This window comes from Hoplias malabaricus, chromosome 18, assembly GCF_029633855.1.
Source record: "Hoplias malabaricus isolate fHopMal1 chromosome 18, fHopMal1.hap1, whole genome shotgun sequence".
Lineage (NCBI taxonomy): Eukaryota > Metazoa > Chordata > Actinopteri > Characiformes > Erythrinidae > Hoplias > Hoplias malabaricus.
Window position 1 is genome coordinate 23518621 of NC_089817.1, and position 20180 is coordinate 23538800.

Genomic DNA, 20180 nt, shown 5'->3' on the forward strand with positions numbered 1-20180 from the left:
TACATTTTATTGATTTGATATGCCACAATTTATTTTACATAGTTCTTTAAAAAGCTCTTACAGATATTTCACTCTCCTTCTGAAAAAAAGAGAATGTAATGTATCTTTAGGAAACAGAGCTAGACTCTAAAACCACTTTTGTACCTTTAAAGTTACATTTACAATATTTGTACCTTTAGTGACCAATAATGAACCTCTACCGCACATTTTTTTCTGAGAGTGTACCTCTACTTAACAAAGGCCACACACTTTACCATAATGTGTCAGCAGCACAATAAAATTGCAAACAGACTAAGCATCAGATAGCTTTGATTGAATAGGTCTTTGTGATGTGTAAAGTATTATGCATATTGATTACACAGATGTTTAGGGATTAAGCCATTGTAAGATTAATTATAATATCCATCAAAGTACCTTCATTAGCTCAAAGTGCTAAAACAGATCGGCTTGTATTTGAAGCCTTTTGAATACATATATTCAACCATAACATTATGTTCACCTCCTTGTTTCTACATTCACTGTACATTCTCGCAGCTCTGTTGACCCTATGGGAGAACTGTGTTGTTCTACAATTACAAACTGAATGGTGTATTAGTATGTAGTGAATCAGACACAACATTGCCGCTGGACTATTAAACACCGAACAGTAACATTACACAGTGTTCAATCACTGTCCACTCTGTTAGACACACCTATGTCACTGGAATTCAGGTGAATATGATGTGAAAATAAACAAATATATATATAATCCTATGTATAAGTTCACATATATTATTCATATTCACCTGAATTCCAATCCCCATGACTATGAAGTTTTTACATTGGATAAAGAGTAGAGTCACATCGATTTGTTAGAGACAGTCCGTCTCTTTGATTGTACCTGCTAAAGATTCAGATGCAAATGAAATATACTTGACAGAACTGCCAGCAAGCAAATGACTTGGGTTACCATGGAAATCGGGGTTGATGTTATGCTGAAGTGGCACTGTATTATTATGCTTGAAGCACTTGCCACAAAATGTTACGCAAGATATCCCGCCACCCTCCTACCGAAATTAGTGAACTCTGGCCACAGATGCTAAATTGCCTCCTTTGTGGAGAGTTGTGTTAGATTCTGCATTTTATTTGTATCGTATCAGTTTGTGGGCTCCAGCTGAGCAGCCCACTGTAAGGATGGCTTCTTTGTGCACTGTTCCAGTTGACCAAGCTCTGCAGACCGCTAGTAGACTGCACAGGCGAGTATGTCTCTGCTGCACAATGCAATGCTGCCCTACTAAGAATAGCAGCCCTCTTGGTAGAGTATTGCCCCCGGACACCGCCATTTGAATAAAAAAAATGTCTAGTGTCTGTAAAAAACAGTCTGTGTGACAGAGCAAAGGACTAGGCTGTGGATGAGAGATGGAGATAGAACTTTATACACACAGAAGAAGACCTAAATGTGAATTTTACGCTTCAGTGAGTGTTCATGTCTTCCGAGAGGAGTGGTATAGATTTAGTTAGTAGTAGGGCCATTCTATGCAGCCCTGCAGGTGACATCCTTTCTTCATAGAAGTTATGCATGGCTGTAGCTCACTAAGGCATGGAATGGGATGCATGACAATTAAGTTGTTCCCATGGCCTACATCTTTATGGCCACAACTTTATACTTTTCCTCATGTCTCAGGGTTTTCATGCACAGAGAATACGAAAAAAGCTGAATGCCATCCTACATTTTCACGACGCCTCCAAAATACTCTGAAGAACTGGCTTTTTGCATGTAATTTTTCAGCATTCGCCTTTACCAGCATTTTCATTTCTGCTTACTAAATTCAAAATATGGTATTGAAAAGAAAGTGTGCAGATTAACACAATAAAATTAACTGGATTTCTCTGTAATTATTTAGAGTGCCACGAAAAGTGCCAGTTTTATATGCTAGCAGTTCTATGCGTGTTTTCTTTGAAGCAGAACCAACTAATTTATTATTAGCCAACTGCTAACTGGGTAGATTTGATGTACTAAAGAGCTAAAAATCTATTAATATTAGAATATTATTATTAGATTATTATTATTTTTATTTATTTATTATTTATTTTTAATTATCATTATTATTAGATTATTATTATTATAATATTATAATATTAGAATATATATATTCTACAGCAACAATCATGATTATTAAAAAAAAATTCACAAATGGCTGCAATTTATGGATATAACAAAAACACTTCCTATTCTCTTGCTAATGAGTCCAACCGTTCCAACTTCAAACTAAATTGAACCTCAGCAAGCTAACTTTAGCTAGTGTGACCAGACGTGCTCTTTTTGCCGTCCATAAAAATGCATCCGGCTGGGATTTTGCTCTCTGCAGGCTGTCCTCCATTCCAATCCTTGACATAAGCCCTAAACCCTTCTGTAAAGTGTGCACTTTATAGTTGTTTCATAACGTTGTTATAGGTGAGCAAAATGGGTCAGAGAGTTCAAGTGTTCTAGGGACCAGCGTGCTGAGAGCAGAACTGGGACACACTTCTCTTTGCTCATCTTCATGTTTATACAACGCTACGGTTCACTGCTATCAGCCAAGCTCCACTCAACATTAGTGATCCAAAAGAATACCCGTCCCTATAATGATACAAATACACAAACAAATCTGACCGTTACAGACTTCCTGACGAGTAAATCACATCTGTGCAGCTTTTTGTGTAATATTAACTTTGCAGTAAAATAGGTGAAATCCAAAACACCAGAGAGCGAGGAACAAGGCTGTGAAGCACTGTTTTATCAGCCAGATGTTTATATGAAATGTAGGAATTTCTACATAAATGTTTGGGTCCCAGCGATGCCCTCTTAATTGATCAAGTATATTTCTGGGAGATAAAATTATGTGCATCCTTTTAGTATTGTAAAAATATCACCAGTTTTCTGGTGTAAACGTGTCACTTGTATATCAATAGAGTGCTTTGGTTTTGTAGTTTGGTATGAACAGAAAAAACTCTCATAAAATGCTCATAAAGTGTCAGAAATCAGAAAAGAAATCAGGCCACAAATATTAATAATCTTGTTAAAGTATATATATATAGTTTTCCTATGGGGCGGCACGGTGGTGCAGCAGGTAGTGTCGCAGTCACACAGCTCCAGGGGTACCTGGAGGTTGTGGGTTCGATTCTCGCTCCAGGTGACTGTCTGTGAGGAGTTGGTGTGTTCTCCCTGTGTCTGCGTGGGTTTCCTCCGGGTGCTCCGGTTTCCTCCCACAGTCCAAAAACACACATTGGTAAGTGGGTTGGTGACTCAAAAGTGTCCGTAGGTGTGAGTGTGTAAGTGTGTGTTGCCCTGTAAAGGACGGGCGCCCCCTCCAGGGTGTATTCCTGCCTTGCGCCCAATGATTCCAGGTAGGCTCTGGACCCATCGTGACCCTGAACTGGATAAGTGCTTACAGATAATGGTTGGATGGTTTTCCTACTTTTGGAGACTTTAGCACAGAATATTATCACAAATAGATGTCTGTATTCATTATATAACTGTACATTTATGGTCATTAGATCTGCTAAGAGTTAAAAATGTTTTCGTGTGTTAAAATATTTGAGACATTTAATAACATAAATAAAGCTCTCCAATAAAGGCACCCAGGTTATTTTTTGTTTTTAAAAATACTCACTTTGCTTGAGCCTCAAGTAAACTTTGATTAGTGAGGGTCAGGATTTGTAGCAAAATGTCCCCAGTGTCTCATCATTATTACAAAAATGTTTATGGATGCTTTTACTTAATCTAATGAGATTTTAAAAAGTGTGTTAAAAGATCCATATAAGCTTTGACAATAGACAAAAGCCCTCTTGCTTTCAAAACTGACAAATTTATAAACAAAAAAACGGAAAAATAAATTACCCCAACAAAGTACGTATTTGTAGAAAACAGAGGAATTTGATTTAATCAAATTAGGCCTTTTTTCAAATATAAAATTATTAGAAATTTGAACATTGTTTTTAGAAATTGTTTACTTGAGCTGATTGAAGGCATGGCTATTGTACATGTGTATGTCCGTGAGCACACTGGTACCACCACTTCATTTTGAGCCAGGAATAATGTGTCTTACGTGGTCATAACTTCATTTTCATGGTGGAGGTGAGGCAGATTGAGAATTGTGTGTGTGTGTTTGTGTGTGTGTGGTGAAGCTGTGGCTCTATTGTTATCTCTCAGCTTAAACAAGGCCTGGGGCTGAGGACAGCGCATTAAAGGCATAGGAGAGAAGCACTGACTGTTACATAAGGGTGCACACACACACACACACACACACACCAGCCGATCTGCGGTGCAGCAGGAGAACATGAACAAGCCCTTAAGCCTACATCCTATAACGTGTATGCACACACACACACACACACAGACTCTCTCACACTCCTATTTTGTTGCATCAGCACACTTTTGGATATTGAAAAACTCACACCTCTATCCTTGCAAAAACCCCACTTGCTTCATATTATATATTTTGGAAATGATAAACATTGATGAACAGTTTTCCAGGCACCTATATGCTTAAAAATGTCTGAATTGAAGTCAGACTCTGCATAAACAAATAAATACTTATCTGCACTTATCTATGTAAACAAATAACCACACATGATTTACAATGTACATCTACTGACAACTTCTTTGTCTTTCCCTTATTAAGCACTATTTCCTGGTCATTTTTGGCCATGATGGACAGAAACCTCTGGAGCTGCGAACAGAAGAGGATGCAGACTGCAATGAGTGGGTGGAAGCCATTCAGCAGGCCAGGTAGAGCAAATGAAGGCCTTTTTTTCCTTCTGACAAAGAAACAGATTCAGCTTTAGTTTGCTAATATTCCACATGTAACATAGCTCCAGAAACATAACTCTAATAAGAGTATTTGAAACTGGTGTTTTATTTTCCTCATGCACAATATAAAAGACCTTCTAGGCAAAATGTACTGTTTTTAGAGGGCTTTACAGAGAGCAGATTCTGACTTGGACAGCACAGTCAAGAAATATCCGGACTGACAGTTTGATTATCCACCCAAATCCCTGTGTTTTCCCACACATTCACCATCTGTAATTTCCAGCACTCTGCATATAGTGGTTCAGTCTCAGGTCACCCAGTGGTGCTCTGTGATGATAATGTTTAAATATTACATCACAGTTTTGAGGGTGGCATATGCAGTTCATGACCTCTGCAATGCCATGCAGGCTTTTTGCCAAAAACTCCATTATAGGCTCATAAACATTTTTTCACATATTCTTCTATTCTCTTTTCTTTTTATTCAGCAATATCAGAAATGCTAAAATATAACTGCAAAAATAAGACATACATAAAATGTACTATGAGGCAATGGGCACCAAATAGACTAGCCTATATATCCAAAGGTAAACCATTTTCCAGAAAAGTTGGGACATTATGTAAAATGCAATAAAAACAAGTGTGATTTGTTCATTCTCTTTAATCATTGTTGAACTGACAAAAGTACAAAAAATATTACTTGACTGTAAATGAAGAATTTGTTGCTTACATCACACTCCACCAAAGAATGGACAAAGGCAAAACAAAGTTTAAAGAAGTTTTACCATTTTTGAAACAGTAAACTGTAAACACTTACATATACATATTTACTGTTACACTAATAAAGTGCCCCTCTAGATAGCCAAGGATGCTTTACAATCAACACAGAATGCCATTCCATTCAACATTCAGTCCACATACAGACTGGCGAGAAGCGGCAGGCAAATGCACACAGGAAACGCTCATCCAGGAAGGACCATCCACCAAAAATGCATTAACAATGTTAAAAATCAATAATTACCATGGTTAATTTGAGCCCCATATATTATTATCTAGTGAATGTACATTAGCCAGAATAATATTTGGAATTGTATCCATTTGCTTTTCATCAACGTTTGGTTGATATAATTCCGATATTGATATGAATAATATAAAAGCCACCCAAAAACCCAAAAGATCAAACAAGAAACGTGACATCATCATCAAGCATAAGCCTCTTGGCTTTGACAATACTAATATTTTTAAACTAAATTTGAAACTGAGTGAAATTAACTGAGGGCAGTCAATGACCAATGCTATAAACACACACCCCACAGACACACACCTATTGATCCATGTACAAGCTCCACTGGTATTTAAAAGGTCTTGGAGGACTAAATCCCATAAATCCCATCAACTACATGAAAAATTGAGCAAAGTCATGGAGTATGTGCTGAGATTATATTTGCCCTTATAATTTGGTCAGAAACTGATGGGGCATCTACAAAGATAGAAAACTAGACCAAACTGTGTTCAAGGAGAGAAATTTATGGAATTGTGCCCGTTCACTTAGTGAAAACGATTGGTTTGCATCTGTCTTTCTCTGTTTTACAATTCCTCTTTCAACGGCTTCACCCAGCTATTCTGATCTCATCATCGAGCGGGAGGTTCTCATGCAGAAGTACATTCACCTGGTGCAGATCTTGGAGACAGAGAAAGTGGCAGCCAATCAGCTTCGCACACAGCTGGAGGACCAGGACACAGAGATCGAAAGGCTTAAGGCAGAGGTCTAGATACTATATTGTGTTCAAACTTGTCCACGTAATGTTGGTCACTTTCTAATGCTCATATATTCCATATATAATGTGGTCAGAGCTTTTTTTTTCTTTTTAACAGATAATTGTCCTGAACAAAGCCAAGGAGAGAATGCTGCCATTTCAGACCAATCAAGATGAGGAAGACCCTGATATAAAGAAAATAAAAAAAGTATGTTCCATGAATATACTGTTAACATTTCTAAATTGTATTATATACATTGCTGATATGTTTTAAGTTTGCTATAAAATATTCCTCTTTCACCATGTCCATTGGCTATTTCTTTTAGGTGCAAAGCTTCATGCGTGGCTGGCTTTGTCGAAGAAAGTGGAAGATCATTGTGCAGGACTACATCTGCTCCCCCCATGCTGAAAGTATGAGGAAGAGGAATCAGATTGTCTTCAATATGGTGGAAGCAGAGACTGAATATGTGCTCCAACTCTCCATTCTGGTCAACTGCTTCTTGCGTCCGCTCAGAATGGCTGCAAGTTCCAAAAAACCTCCCATCAGTCATGATGATGTCAGCAGCATTTTCCTCAATAGGTGTGTTGATAATGTGCAGTAAACACAAGACACAAGGTTATTAAAGTGCTGTGCATCACGGTGGCTTAGTGGTTAGCACGTTTGCTTCTCAGCGCTGGGATCTTGGATTCAAGTCCCATCTCGGTGGAGTTTCCATGTTCTCCCTGTTTCTGCGTGGGTTTTCTCTGGGGTCTCCGGTTTCCTCCCACAGTCCAAAAACATGGAGGTTAGGTGAATTGGCTTCTCTAATAACTGTCCTGGTGTGTGAGTGAATGAGTGCGTATGTGAATAAATGTCTGTATGTGGGAGTGTGGGACTGCCTGATGCAGTCCTCCAGGTGGACGGTTGTTCCTGGTTGAGAGGACGCTGTGCCTGTTTGGCTGTTGCCTCTCGCCAGTGTGTGTGGATTGAATGTTGAGTGTTGATTGTAAAGTGTCCTTGGGTTTCTAGAAAGATGCTATATTAGTGTAACATTAAATAAATAAATAAATACGATTAAAAGAATGTGAGTGACTGATGATTAAGCTACAACCCATTTCCATCTAAAATTATGTAAAGTGATTTTTAAATTACTGTATTCAATCAACTCTTTTGTGTCTTTCTTCTAAGCGAGACTATAATGTTCCTTCATGAGATCTTTCACCAAGGCCTAAAAGCAAGAATTGCCAACTGGCCAACATTAGTTTTAGGTGAGTGCCTTTGTTTTCATATTTGTTTTTCAGCCAGAGAAAAAATAAATATTTAGTCTTATCTGTTGCCATTTTAATTACTTGGCTCCAGTGGAAGTTACCTCCAATTCAAGAGATGACATCAGACTGTATATATTTCTATATAAAAATCATCACTTTTTCAGCGGATCTCTTTGACATCTTGTTGCCAATGCTGAACATCTACCAGGAGTTTGTAAGGAACCACCAGTACAGCCTGCAGGTTCTAGCTAACTGTAAGCAGAACAGGGACTTTGACAAGCTGCTGAAACAGTATGAATCAAATGCTGCCTGCGAAGGCCGAATGCTGGAGACATTCCTGACCTACCCCATGTTTCAGGTGAGCGACGGGGGCTGAACGTGAGAATCTTTCACAGTCAGGCTGAGCAAAGCCTCAGCAGTCATTTCTCCTCAGCAGTCATTGATAAGAATTTGATTTGATATGAAAAATATCATATTTTAAACTAGTAACATTATTTCTATGCCAGATCCCTCGATACATCATTACACTGCATGAGCTGCTTGCACATACCCCCTATGAACATGTGGAGCGCAAGAGTTTGGAATTTGCTAAGTCAAAACTGGAGGAGCTCTCCAAGTAAGTGATGTGTTATTTTAAATTGTAGTATGACCAGTCAGTAGCCAATATGTTTATAATTCCTCTATGTTTTACATATAATTTGTAATGATTTAAGGAATTCAACTATTAAAATGTTAAAAAAAATCCTGTCCAGCTCAGTTTCAATGGACTACCATTTAACAAACCAGGGCAATAATGCTTTTTACTGAAATACCCTGCAAACCTTAGCAGAAGAAACCAGAACATACACCTATAAACGCTGTTCCTTATTTTTGGGCCTTGTTATAATGTATTATGCAAAGAAGCTACTTGAATGCTGATTCCATTAAAAAAAAAAACATTGACCACTGACTAACATCACTTGTTTATTTAGTGTTAAATTTATAATTATCAGTTTATAAAAAGAATAAAATTGTCTGCATGTGTTTTAGGCTTTTCAATAATGACTGTTTTTCTTTTTCTTTTAGAATGATGCATGATGAAGTGAGCGACACGGAAAACATCCGTAAGAATCTCGCTATTGAGCGCATGATAGTGGAGGGCTGTGATATCCTCCTCGATACTAGTCAGACCTTTGTACGGCAAGGTGAGCCATAGCTGTGCACAGTATTACTCCTTGCTAGTGTTTAAATCAGTTTAGGACCCTTTTTTAATCTACAATTTTATACGCCACATTAGTGAACATGTATCTCATTGTATCTGACACTACTTTGTGCCTCTAATGACAAAATGACAAGTGTCATTTGATATGACTTTCACTCACCATAAACACCTTCTTTACTGGCCACTATTATCAGATTATTGAGTTTAATATGAACATTTGTATTGTGTATATTATCTACAGTACAATAGTATACAGTATAAAGGCTGTGGTTTTAATCCCCACTACAGGTGGACAATATGGCCCTAAGATAATATCACAATATTTCAGGGTATTTTGCCGATAACGATATTCTTTGTGATATGAAAAAACAATTTCTTTTTATTAATTTCAAGAACACACTATTGCAACAAAATAAATGTTATATTAATGTTAATTATATTTAAATAATACAAAAACATTTGACTTTAGTAAAAATCTAACAATTTTAAACATTCAGAAGTAAAATAAATGTGTCAACATTTGCTTATTATGTAAACAACTGTAACTTATCAAGATTCTGACATTGTATAAAAAACATTTAGAATATTGATAATTTATATCCAACCCACCTCCACACGACTGGAGTAAATGAACTCAGCAAATTTCTACTGTACCCGTCACTGTGCCTAAATGACACACTATATAAACTAGTCAGAATATCACAATAATCGCAAAAATTGACCTGGAGGGATGAAATTAACCAACAGATGGAATCACTACCACACAGCTGCATGTCCCATGGGTTGTGCATTCACCTGTCTTGAGTCACTGTCTGAGAGGAGTTTGTGTCCCAAAATCATCTCTGTAAATGTACTATATACGCCATGTATCTTTGTGTAGGCCAGTCTCATCATGCTGATAACAGACTTTTACATCTAGGACTTTATTTTGACTGCTAATGTTTTTACAGATTGACGGTTATTATGATATTTGGGGCGTTGGAAAAAAAAATATGTACAATTGCATTAAACTGGATTTCACTCCTTTACAGTAGTATCCTCTGTCCCCTTGCAGGCTCTCTTATCCAACTGCCCTCTGCAGAGAAGGGAAAACTCAGCAAGGTACGCCTGGGTTCACTGTCTCTGCGGAAAGAGGGTGAGCGCCAGTGTTTCCTCTTCACCAAGCATCTTCTCATTTGCACTCGCACCTCTGGTGGCAAGCTGCATCTGCTCAAGGTGAGTCTGCTCACACAACTCTGCAGTTGGGATAGAATTATGTTGTATACAATTGTAAATATTTTAATAATAGTTTCGCATTCTGCAGTGTAATATACACTATTTTTACAAAATTTGTTAAATATATAGTAGAAAACAAACGGCTGGGTCACAGAAACATTCTCCAAACATAAAGAAGAGACTAGGATAAGTACTCCCTCAACAACGTTCAACACATTTCTGTTCGAGGCTCCAGTAAAACACTGAGCTGCTCTGCGGTGGATGGTGGACCTACAGCGCTGAAGCGGCACGAGCGTGTCCCAATTCAGCTTTTCACTCTCTCTTCGCGCATGCGTGTATCTACATTATGTGTCAGTCAGTCAGGAAGCTCATATGCCTTTTCTAGGCCGGCCCAGCAGGCGGTCTAAAATGACAAATACATTCAATTGCACATGAACTGGAATGTGTGTGTGTGTGTGTCTGTGTTGCCCTGTGAAGGACTGGCGCCCCCTCCAGTGTATATTCCCGCCTTGCGCCCAATGATTCCAGGTAGGCTCTGGACCCACTGCGACCCTGAATTGGATAAGCGGTTACAGATAATGAATGAATGAATGAATGAATGAATGCACATGAACTGTAAATTTTTTTATCTTACGGGTTTTTAAGAATATTGTTGCACAGCAAATTCTCCAGTGTTAAATCAACACTATTAGTGTTAACTTAACACTGAGAGTGTTAAATTATTACATGAACAATGTTAATTTAACACTAGTAGTGTTGACTTAAAACAATTTGCTGTGTGAGCATTTTCTGTATCAAACATTGGAAATCATATTGATTAATCAATCTAGGACTATACACATATAAAAAACTGAGGTCCTTTGCCGATATCTTATATATTTTATGTAAATACCTACTGATACGATACGTAAAAGTTAATACATATATTAGTATTAGTAAAATATTAGTCCATTTGAAACTTCATGTGTTATGTTGTCTGTACCCATACAGATATGTTTATTTTATCTCTGATACAATCTTTATATGATTCACAGTCAAAACACTGTGACATCTTATGAATATGCCCTTCGTAAAACTCCTAATGTAACTTATTATAAATCATCAAGTGATTATTTTTCTATATGTTCTCTTGCTGTGTTTTTTGCTCAAAGTGCACTGTGATTTGCAGTTGCTGGTTAATAAGTGTATAATGACGTAGTACTTGTTTTGTTTTGCAATTTACAGCAAGGAGGCACACTGTCATTAATAGAGTGCACTCTCATTGAAGAGCTAGATGCCAGTGATGAAGACTGTAAGTACTCTGTCAGTCTACACATTTAAGCAGGTGCTAACTTGTGCCAAGAGCATCTTAGAGCTCAGTTTTCTAGGGAAATGACAGATTTACTTTGAAACACCAGCTTAAAACAGCACTCCTCAGTCTTAAAGTAAATTAAAAATGTAGAATACACGTTTGTATAGTTACTCAAAAGGCTGTCAGGATATTTGTGCAGATTAGGTCGTGAACATTTTGTGACTTAAAAGTCATATTGTTATGAACTGGTTTATGCTGCGAAGAGAAGTTTAGTGTACTTTTTAACAGTTCCAACAGCATATAAAAAATTAAAACAAGCTCTGATCTACAAAATATATTTGGATTGGATATACGATTATATTTAGATGAATTGACTGCACTTGTTTATTACCTGGTAATCTCTATTGTAAACCATCTGTGGAGACTCAGGACCCAATGTACTTGTGCCAGTTTAAGATGCTAATAAAATACATTGCACTCAAGTGTCATACATGGAACAGGTTCATTGGCCATGAACATGGAAATACATACTCTGTGATCTATTTCACACACGCACACAGACATTTGAGGGAGGATCATGCAAAATGCCCAGAATATGTAGACTGAAGATACACTATATCCAAACATTTGAAGACTTTTATTCTCATTAGTAAATTCAGCTACTTAAACTTCATGATGTGGACAAAGACATGTAATATTCATAGAAAAACATTAAAGTAAATGGGATGCTGTTAAGCAGCTATACATGAGCTTAAGGTCACTATGCTCACTGTCAGTTATTGGCATGATGGAGCACCATCAAATACCTTTAAGATGAGGACAATTGTGAACAAGATCAACATCTGTACTGTAAATCCTTCACAGAAGAGTAAGGGATTTGGCTGAAACAAAATATACTTTTAACTCAGTTGTTTCTTCGCATGTTTCACAATTGCGCAGTAAGTACTAGTAAAAGCCACCTTTAGTTTTGTTTACCCTCAAATGTTTTGACATATTTTCTACCCTATGGTTTGTCTTTATCACTTCTACCCTTTTAGTAAGTCTCCTCCAATCACACACTGCCATAAGCATCAGGAGGGTTTGGGCATACATATGTTTCCTCTACGACATGTGTTAGCCAAGCCACTGTTTCTTTTCTAACTGCAAAGCTAATGCGACACCTGTAATCAGCTTAACACATTGGAGTAGAATGCAAACTGCCCAGACCTGCCACATCAGCTGACAAATGCCTGTGCTGGCTAGCACCACGATAAGGGAGATAGGGGAAGTGGAGTGAACATCCCATACACCGAGAGAGCCTCGACTGGCTGAGGCATCACTAGAGAAAGAAATTACTAATCTCCTAAAAAGAGTGCCAGTGCTTTGACTGCTGTCCTTTATGCGTATTGCTGTATCTTTAAGTCACAGTTGGTCCTGTAGCTGACCTGTTGTATTTATCAGGTCCCTGTTACAAAAAATTGTGTATAACCTCAAACCATAATCTAGTAAAGCATTGATATTACTTTTCCAATTTGTGCTCTGCAGATAATGCTGCAGGTCAAGGCTTTAGTCATCTGGAGTTTAAAGTGATGGTTGAGCCAGCAGATGGTCCTTCATTCTCAGTGGTCTTGCTGGCTCCATCTCGCCAGGAGAAGGCTGCGTGGACCAGCGATATCAGCCAGGTAGGCCTCATGAAGTTTGTGTTGGTTTGGTTTACTTAACACCGTCTGTCGCTACATCAAAATGCAACCTGTGAAAAATACTTAGTGGAACATCTCACAAGTAACTAAATTAAAACTTAATTAGCAACAGGTCAGTAACGTGATTTCGTTTACAATAGAGGATTCCAAAAGTAAAGATGGAGAGGGATTCACGCATAGCAGAGAAACTGAGGATTTAATCATTTGCAGTACATAGCCGTAGCATCATTAAAAGTTTGAAAGAATCCAGAGGATATGCAAAGGACAAGGCAGAAAACCAGTACCGGATGGCAATTTCAGTGGTATGATGGATGAAAATTTCAGCATCTAGCATCCATAATGGTATGTAGGAGCATTCGTGCACATGGCATGGTTGACTTGAACATCTGTCAAGGCACCGTTAATGCTGAATGATACAGGTTTTGGAGGAATATGCTGCCACAAAATATTTCATTTTTCAAAATACATCAGTTTTCTAACAGTTTTAAAAGAAGTGATAAAACATAAGAAATAAATTTCTTCCACATATTTTAAATGTGCATACATAACGTTAAAGATGGGCATGTAGTTTTCAAAAAATGATTAACATTTTAGATTTAACATGTTGTCTTTATACGGTTTTCATTTAAATATAGGGTTTAAATGAGTTGCTATCCTTACTTTTTTATCATCTTAAACTGTTTGTGTTGTGTTATTTCATGATAAACAGATCAACAGATATTTTCTTTTTCATATAAAAATGAGGATCCACAAAATTTTGTTCCAACAGCAGTGTTATATGAACTTAAAAGAGGATATTTAAAAATAAGTCTATATTATTTCTTTTACTTATTTCAGTATATTTTATTACAGAAAAAAACATTGTCAGTGGAACCTTATCTGTCATTATATATATATATATATATATATATATATATATATATAATATATATATAAGCTGATATTAAGACTTACCTGCCATTTTTAATCCTAAAATCTGTATAATTTTTCAGCCACAAGATTTTCATATTGTTTGGGCTGTAGTTAAACACTGCGTTCCTGTTTTAGAAACCTGACACAGGCTTAAGCTTCAGATTCAGATTGTCAGTACTCAGGACTCCAGAGTTGAACATATACTCTGTAATTCATAAGTTTCTAAATACAGAGGGACTGAGATATGTATTCACAGACTAACAGACACAAATGTATAGAGCAAATAGAGAGTCTAGTAAAACTGAGCACCAGGCCAAGCAGCAGGTCTGTCTCTGGAGTACTGCATGTTTTGCAGTGCAGGCAAGGTTGAAGCTCTGGGGACTTGGAGCTACTTGTTTTGTTGTGAAGAACAGGGTGTTTCCAGTCCCTCCCTCCACCTGCACCATTCCCACTGGGGCCATAACCCTCTGCGGTTTTACAGCTTGCTCAACCATACTCTCATATACTAATATATGAAATTGTTTCAAAGAAAAGTGTAAAGTGGTGCAGTTAGTCTGGTAAACCAGTGTTAAGGTTAAGAACATTAGTGCTTGTTTATCCAATCAGTGATTTGGAAACTGGATGGGGAATTAGTGATTGCTTACATTGAATGCCTTCAATTTCAGAGTTCAAATCCCACCAACACAATGATGTTGTATCAACATAATAAATATCTACTCAAGGACCGGGAGTGTAAGATGAAACCTCACAATTTGAAGTTTATTCAATTTTTTTGTCATTTCATGAGTGCATATAATTGTTTTAAAAACTAATTTCAAATGGCTTACAGGTTAATATGGTGAAAGGGAAGTGAAACATAAACAACTAAATATACCCTATTTTTCTTCCTTTTTATGGGCCATACTTGAAGTGCATTGACAACATCCGCTGCAATGGCCTTATGACCAGTGTGTTTGAGGAGAACTCCAAAGTCACTGTGCCTCACATGCTCAAGTAAGAAATTCAGCATGATATGCATTCATTTTAATTTTTAAAATCTATAACAATCATAGTTTAATTGATGGAGATCATGTTTCAATTAAATTATAGCAGAAAATCTGCACTGTTTTACATAAATTTACTTCAAATTAAAATTTTATGGGTTTTTTTTCCTTTGTACAGATATGTTTAAAATATCTTTAAAAATTAAGCCCTAAGTCATATGTAGATGGTATCAGTTTTTTGCTTTAAATTTTGATTTTAGTTCATCCCTAATATTATCCCTTTAATCCAAAACAAAATTTAACTTTTAGGTCTGATATACGGCTACACAAAGATGATGTGGATATTTGCTTCAGCAAGACACTCAACTCTTGCAAGGTGCCACAGATCCGTTACGCCAGCGTGGAGCGGCTTCTGGAGAGGCTGACTGACCTGCGCTTCCTTTCCATTGACTTCCTCAACACCTTCCTGCACACGTATCGCATCTTCACCACTGCTACTGTGGTCATGGACAAGCTAGCTGACATCTACAAAAAGCCTTTCACCTCCATCCCTGTCAGGTCAGGCCTGTTGGAATAATATCATATTAAAGAAATAGAAATTCTAAACTGCCATAACCAAGCCAACACATCTAGCCACCAGGTGATGTTGTTTATATGTTAGCAATATTAACAGACATTTTGTTTAAATATTCCTTTAATATATTCTTATATTCTCCATCTGTCATTGTGCCAACTTCAATTTTTACCTATTTAACGTCTTTTATCAACATCAGAAAAGACTTCATGTGCTGTTAATGTATAAATGGGTCTAACACAAAGATATGAGGAGTTCTTTTCTGAAGCAACAAATATTTCCCTCTGTACTTTGGGGGCACACTATGCTCTACACATTCATTGGAACAATTATTTATTACATTATTAATGTTTGTTCTGAGTCATCTGAATGATGTTATATATATATATATATATATATATATATATATATATATATATGTGTGTGTGTGTGTGTGTGTATGTGTGTGAGAGAGAGAGAGAGAGAGAGAGAGAGAGAGAGAGAGAGAGAGAGTGGAACAACCTCATTTACTGGAAATAACCTCAGCTGACTGCTCTTTATATATTTTGTTCAGCCAGGTGCTCCTTTCTGGCCCTTTCTTCTTCTTTACACATGTGTTTCAGTTCATATATATTTCTGGCGTGCTTTGCTTGAATAGCTTTACTTACCTTACACCAGTGTATTTCAGTGACACTGACATCAGCACTCTACCTTTCTTAAATTAGCACTCTACCTTTCTATTATTTGGATTATTAATATGATGCATGTCTCAAACACTCAGACTATGATTAACTAAAGCTTTGTGTATTTATAAAGTTAAGACAGCATATTTTAAAAGTAGAGGTTTTTCCCTTTTTTCTATGACCCCACATGTTCAAGGTTTTTCTTATGATTGCACACAGAGATTATCAGTTGTGATCCAGTGCAAACATGCTTACAGTTAAACAAATACATATATGTGAACAATAAATTAATTAAAATATGTTCTGTTCAGATACATAGATACATACATGTGTCTATTACATCATGTTTATACTGCCTGGCCAGAAAAAGTCACACACTAATATTCTACACTCATTGTCCATTTTATCAGCTAATCTTACCATATAGGTGCACTTTCTAGTTCAAAAATTACAGAATATTGTGGTCCGTTTGTTTGATCTACATACTTTTTTTTTGCCCAGTTTCACACTGTTCGTCAATGGTTAGGACTCCAGCAATCCACCACAGAGCGGGTATTTGGGTGGTGGAACATTCTCAGCACTGCAGTGACACCAAATACTACCTGTTTGGGGTGGTCCTGTGGTCCAGACTTTTGAACATTGTGAAAGGGTGTTAACAATGTATGCAGAGCAACAGGTGGACAACAATGTGCAATTTTAGAACTACAAAGTTCAGCTCTATAAAGCTGACAGTGGGCCTCATTGATGAAACGCGAGGAGTACTCAAAATGTTCGCAGGTACGAACAAAATTTACACCTGAAACTCGCGAAGTGTACATGATGTCTGAATGACACTGAAAGTATCATCTGAAATGTCTGAACAATCATTAAAAGTAAGCAGCTAGTGTCACAGTCACACAGCTCCAGGGGCCTGGAGGTTGTGGGTTTGATTCCCGTTCCGGGTGACTGTATGTGAGGAGTTGGTGTGTTCTCCCCGTGTTCATGTGGGTTTCCTCCGGGTGCTCCAGTTTCCTCCCACAGTCCAAAAAACACATGTTGGTAGGTGGATTGGCGACTCAAAAAGTGTCTGTAGGTGTGACTATGTGAGTGAATGTGTGTGTTTGTCTGTGTTGCCCTGTGAAGGACTGGCGCCCCCTCCAGGATGTATTCCTGCCTTGCGCCCATTGATTCCAGGTAGGCTCTGGACCCACCACGACCCTGAACTGGATAAGCGGTTACAGATAATGAATGAATGAATGAATAATAATTCTAATGACATTTCACAAAATACAACCTGTTTTTCAGAGCAAATTTCAATAGCTAATCACTGTAGGTCGATCCCTTATTTAATGTGGATTACCTCAATATAAAAGAGTTTAGGGTCTGTATACCCACATGTGTAAATATCTGATGTTGCGCCGCTGCTGGATTTAACAGACAGATGTCTACAGAGAACTTTAGCACTGTTACAGATGATACAGGTTTTGATCGTTTAGCTGTTAACGATCAAAATCCATTATTTCTTATTTGTGCAACTTTGTAGAGCCAGCTTTGAAAAGAGTGCACATTCCGAGACTGTAGTAGATTCCACGCTGTTCCCTAATCTGTGCAGGAGCTGTCCATGCATGGCTCCTTGGACACTGAAACGTTTAAGACAGGAATGTTTAAGCCCTCAATCATCCAAGCATCTTCCCAGGAATTTCAAGCTATGTTATACTTGACGTACTGATAACTTCATACAAGATAAACTCATTTGAAGGAGTTCTTGCGAAGCAGGTACAGATCCACAGGAATGTATCTCTCTATGAGAGTGTCTAGATCAGTGGTTTTGAAACCTTTTAGACCAAGTATCACCCATTATCAAACCAAAACCTCCAAGTATTACCTATGACTTTTACCACAGAAACATGTGGCCTCTGATTCTTCCTCTGTTCCGGGGGCATAAGGCAAAATCTCGCTTGAATTTTTGCCTTATTTATTTATTTATTTTTTGAAATTATGTAAATAATGACTAAAATTATAGAGAGAATACAAATAACTATAGGCCTAAACTGAATGTTTTAAACATTCATTCATTCATTCATTATCTGTAACCACTTATCCAATTCAGGGTCGCAGTGGGTCCAGAGCCTACCTGGAATCATTGGGCGCAAGGCGGGAATACACCCTGGAGGGGGCGCCAGTCCTTCACAGGGCAACACAGACACACACACACATTCACACCTATGGACACTTTTAAGTCGCCAATCCACCTATCAACGTGTGTTTTTGGACTGTGGGAGGAAACCGGAGCACCTGGAGGAAACCCACGCGGACACGGGGAGAACACACCAACTCCTCACAGACAGTCACCCGGAGCGGGAATCTAACACTCAACGTCCAGGTCCCTGGAGCTGTGTGACACTACCTGCTGCGCCACCGTGCCGCCCCATGTTTTAAACAGTATTATACAATTATGAGAACATATAAAATTTATGGGCAATAAGCGTTTTGAAAGAAATAAAAAATGAGAAGAGGGAAAAAAGCGCACAAACGCTGCCCCCCATCTACCTTTCCCTTACAGACGTAATCAACTACGGATTATGCATAGCACGTTACACTCAAATTATTTTTATTGGGGCGTAATGAAAACTGTGAAACATTATGTAATTTACACATAAAACCTTTAGATTTTCAGTTATGAATAAAATCCTTAATCAAGTAGTGAATTTTTCAAGGTCATTTGACCCACCACCTCTTGTAGCACAGTTTGAGGACCACTGGTCTAGAGAGAGGCAGATTGTGTCAAGAATAAACACAAATGTCGTAGGCCCCTAAAATTTTCATTATTTAAAATGTATCCGCAATAAGTGTGGTACATGTATAAAATTATATATAATTGTAAAAAAAAACATAAATACAGTTCAAGGGAATTTTTTTTTATAAATGTGTTGTGAGCAAGTAAAGAACAAAATTTGTTTCCAGATTCAATTGCTTTTCTGTAGAGATTTTAAAGGATTTTTGCTGTGTTTCCTCAGTCTGAGTGATTCCTTATATGGCGGTCATTTGAAATTCACAGTTGTGGATTATGGTAATATTATGTTAATTGCAAAGAAGTTGGCTAATATTTGATATTCACAAACATTCACATTTTCTACTTAGAAATCTGGTGTTTACACCGCGTTCATGAATCTGACGTTAAGTTTTCGGGAACATCCATTTTACTTGTAAATCACGTTTGCTTGTTTGCAAGGTTTCATAAATGAGTCCTAAAGAGTGTAATATTAGTGTGCACAACATTTTATTTTTGCTAGCCAGTGTATATGACAGTGGGCCCTAACCCAAGCCTCCCTTCCTTCCTCCCCACTCCACTCTCACTGTCACTCACAGGATTCAGTACCACTCATCTGACCGTTTGTCCATCTCCTCCATATGTCCAGACTACAGCCTGAAGATTACAAGGCTCGCCCTGGACCAGTCCAAGTAAACGCATTGTGTTTGTCTTTCTCTTCCATTCCTTCTGTGTGTGCTGTTTCAGAATTTCTATCCTTTTCTCTCCCTTTAACATAGCTCTTATTCTCTTGTTTTTACTCCTCCTGTAACTTCTGACAGCTCTACACAAACTTTTCTCTTTTTTTCATTCCACAAAGAGTATTGTGACAAGAGAAGAGAAAGATATATAAGATTATATTTTGTTCCAAATCATTTGAGCTGTTTCTGTTGATTCTTTCGTCGTAACATTTTGATGAAACGTCTTTTTTCAAATTACATTTAAAAAAATAATACATACAACCGATACAACAATAAACGTACAGGTTTTGTTGAGACAGTGACAGAATTCCTCAGTCCATCACAAAAAAATCATTCCTTCCACACCTGAGCCCCAGCACAGGATTTGAAAATCTTGTTTTGGAAAACTTTATTTGAAATGA

The 20180-nt window shown here is 37.5% G+C and overlaps 1 protein-coding gene across 1 annotated transcript in view; it reads left to right on the top strand.

The window, feature by feature from the left end:
* The window catches only part of rasgrf2a (Ras protein-specific guanine nucleotide-releasing factor 2a), a 40665-nt gene that overhangs the window by 4908 nt on the left and 15577 nt on the right, over window positions 1-20180 (top strand). Inside the window, exons 2-15 of the mRNA XM_066650221.1 lie at window positions 4644-4750; window positions 6387-6534; window positions 6644-6733; window positions 6852-7105; window positions 7694-7773; window positions 7938-8131; window positions 8280-8389; window positions 8839-8957; window positions 10029-10189; window positions 11414-11480; window positions 13005-13141; window positions 14982-15064; window positions 15364-15612; window positions 19639-19731. Coding sequence (XP_066506318.1) covers window positions 4644-4750; window positions 6387-6534; window positions 6644-6733; window positions 6852-7105; window positions 7694-7773; window positions 7938-8131; window positions 8280-8389; window positions 8839-8957; window positions 10029-10189; window positions 11414-11480; window positions 13005-13141; window positions 14982-15064; window positions 15364-15612; window positions 19639-19731 — 1892 coding nt within the window. The remainder of the gene's footprint in view (window positions 1-4643; window positions 4751-6386; window positions 6535-6643; window positions 6734-6851; window positions 7106-7693; window positions 7774-7937; window positions 8132-8279; window positions 8390-8838; window positions 8958-10028; window positions 10190-11413; window positions 11481-13004; window positions 13142-14981; window positions 15065-15363; window positions 15613-19638; window positions 19732-20180) is intronic.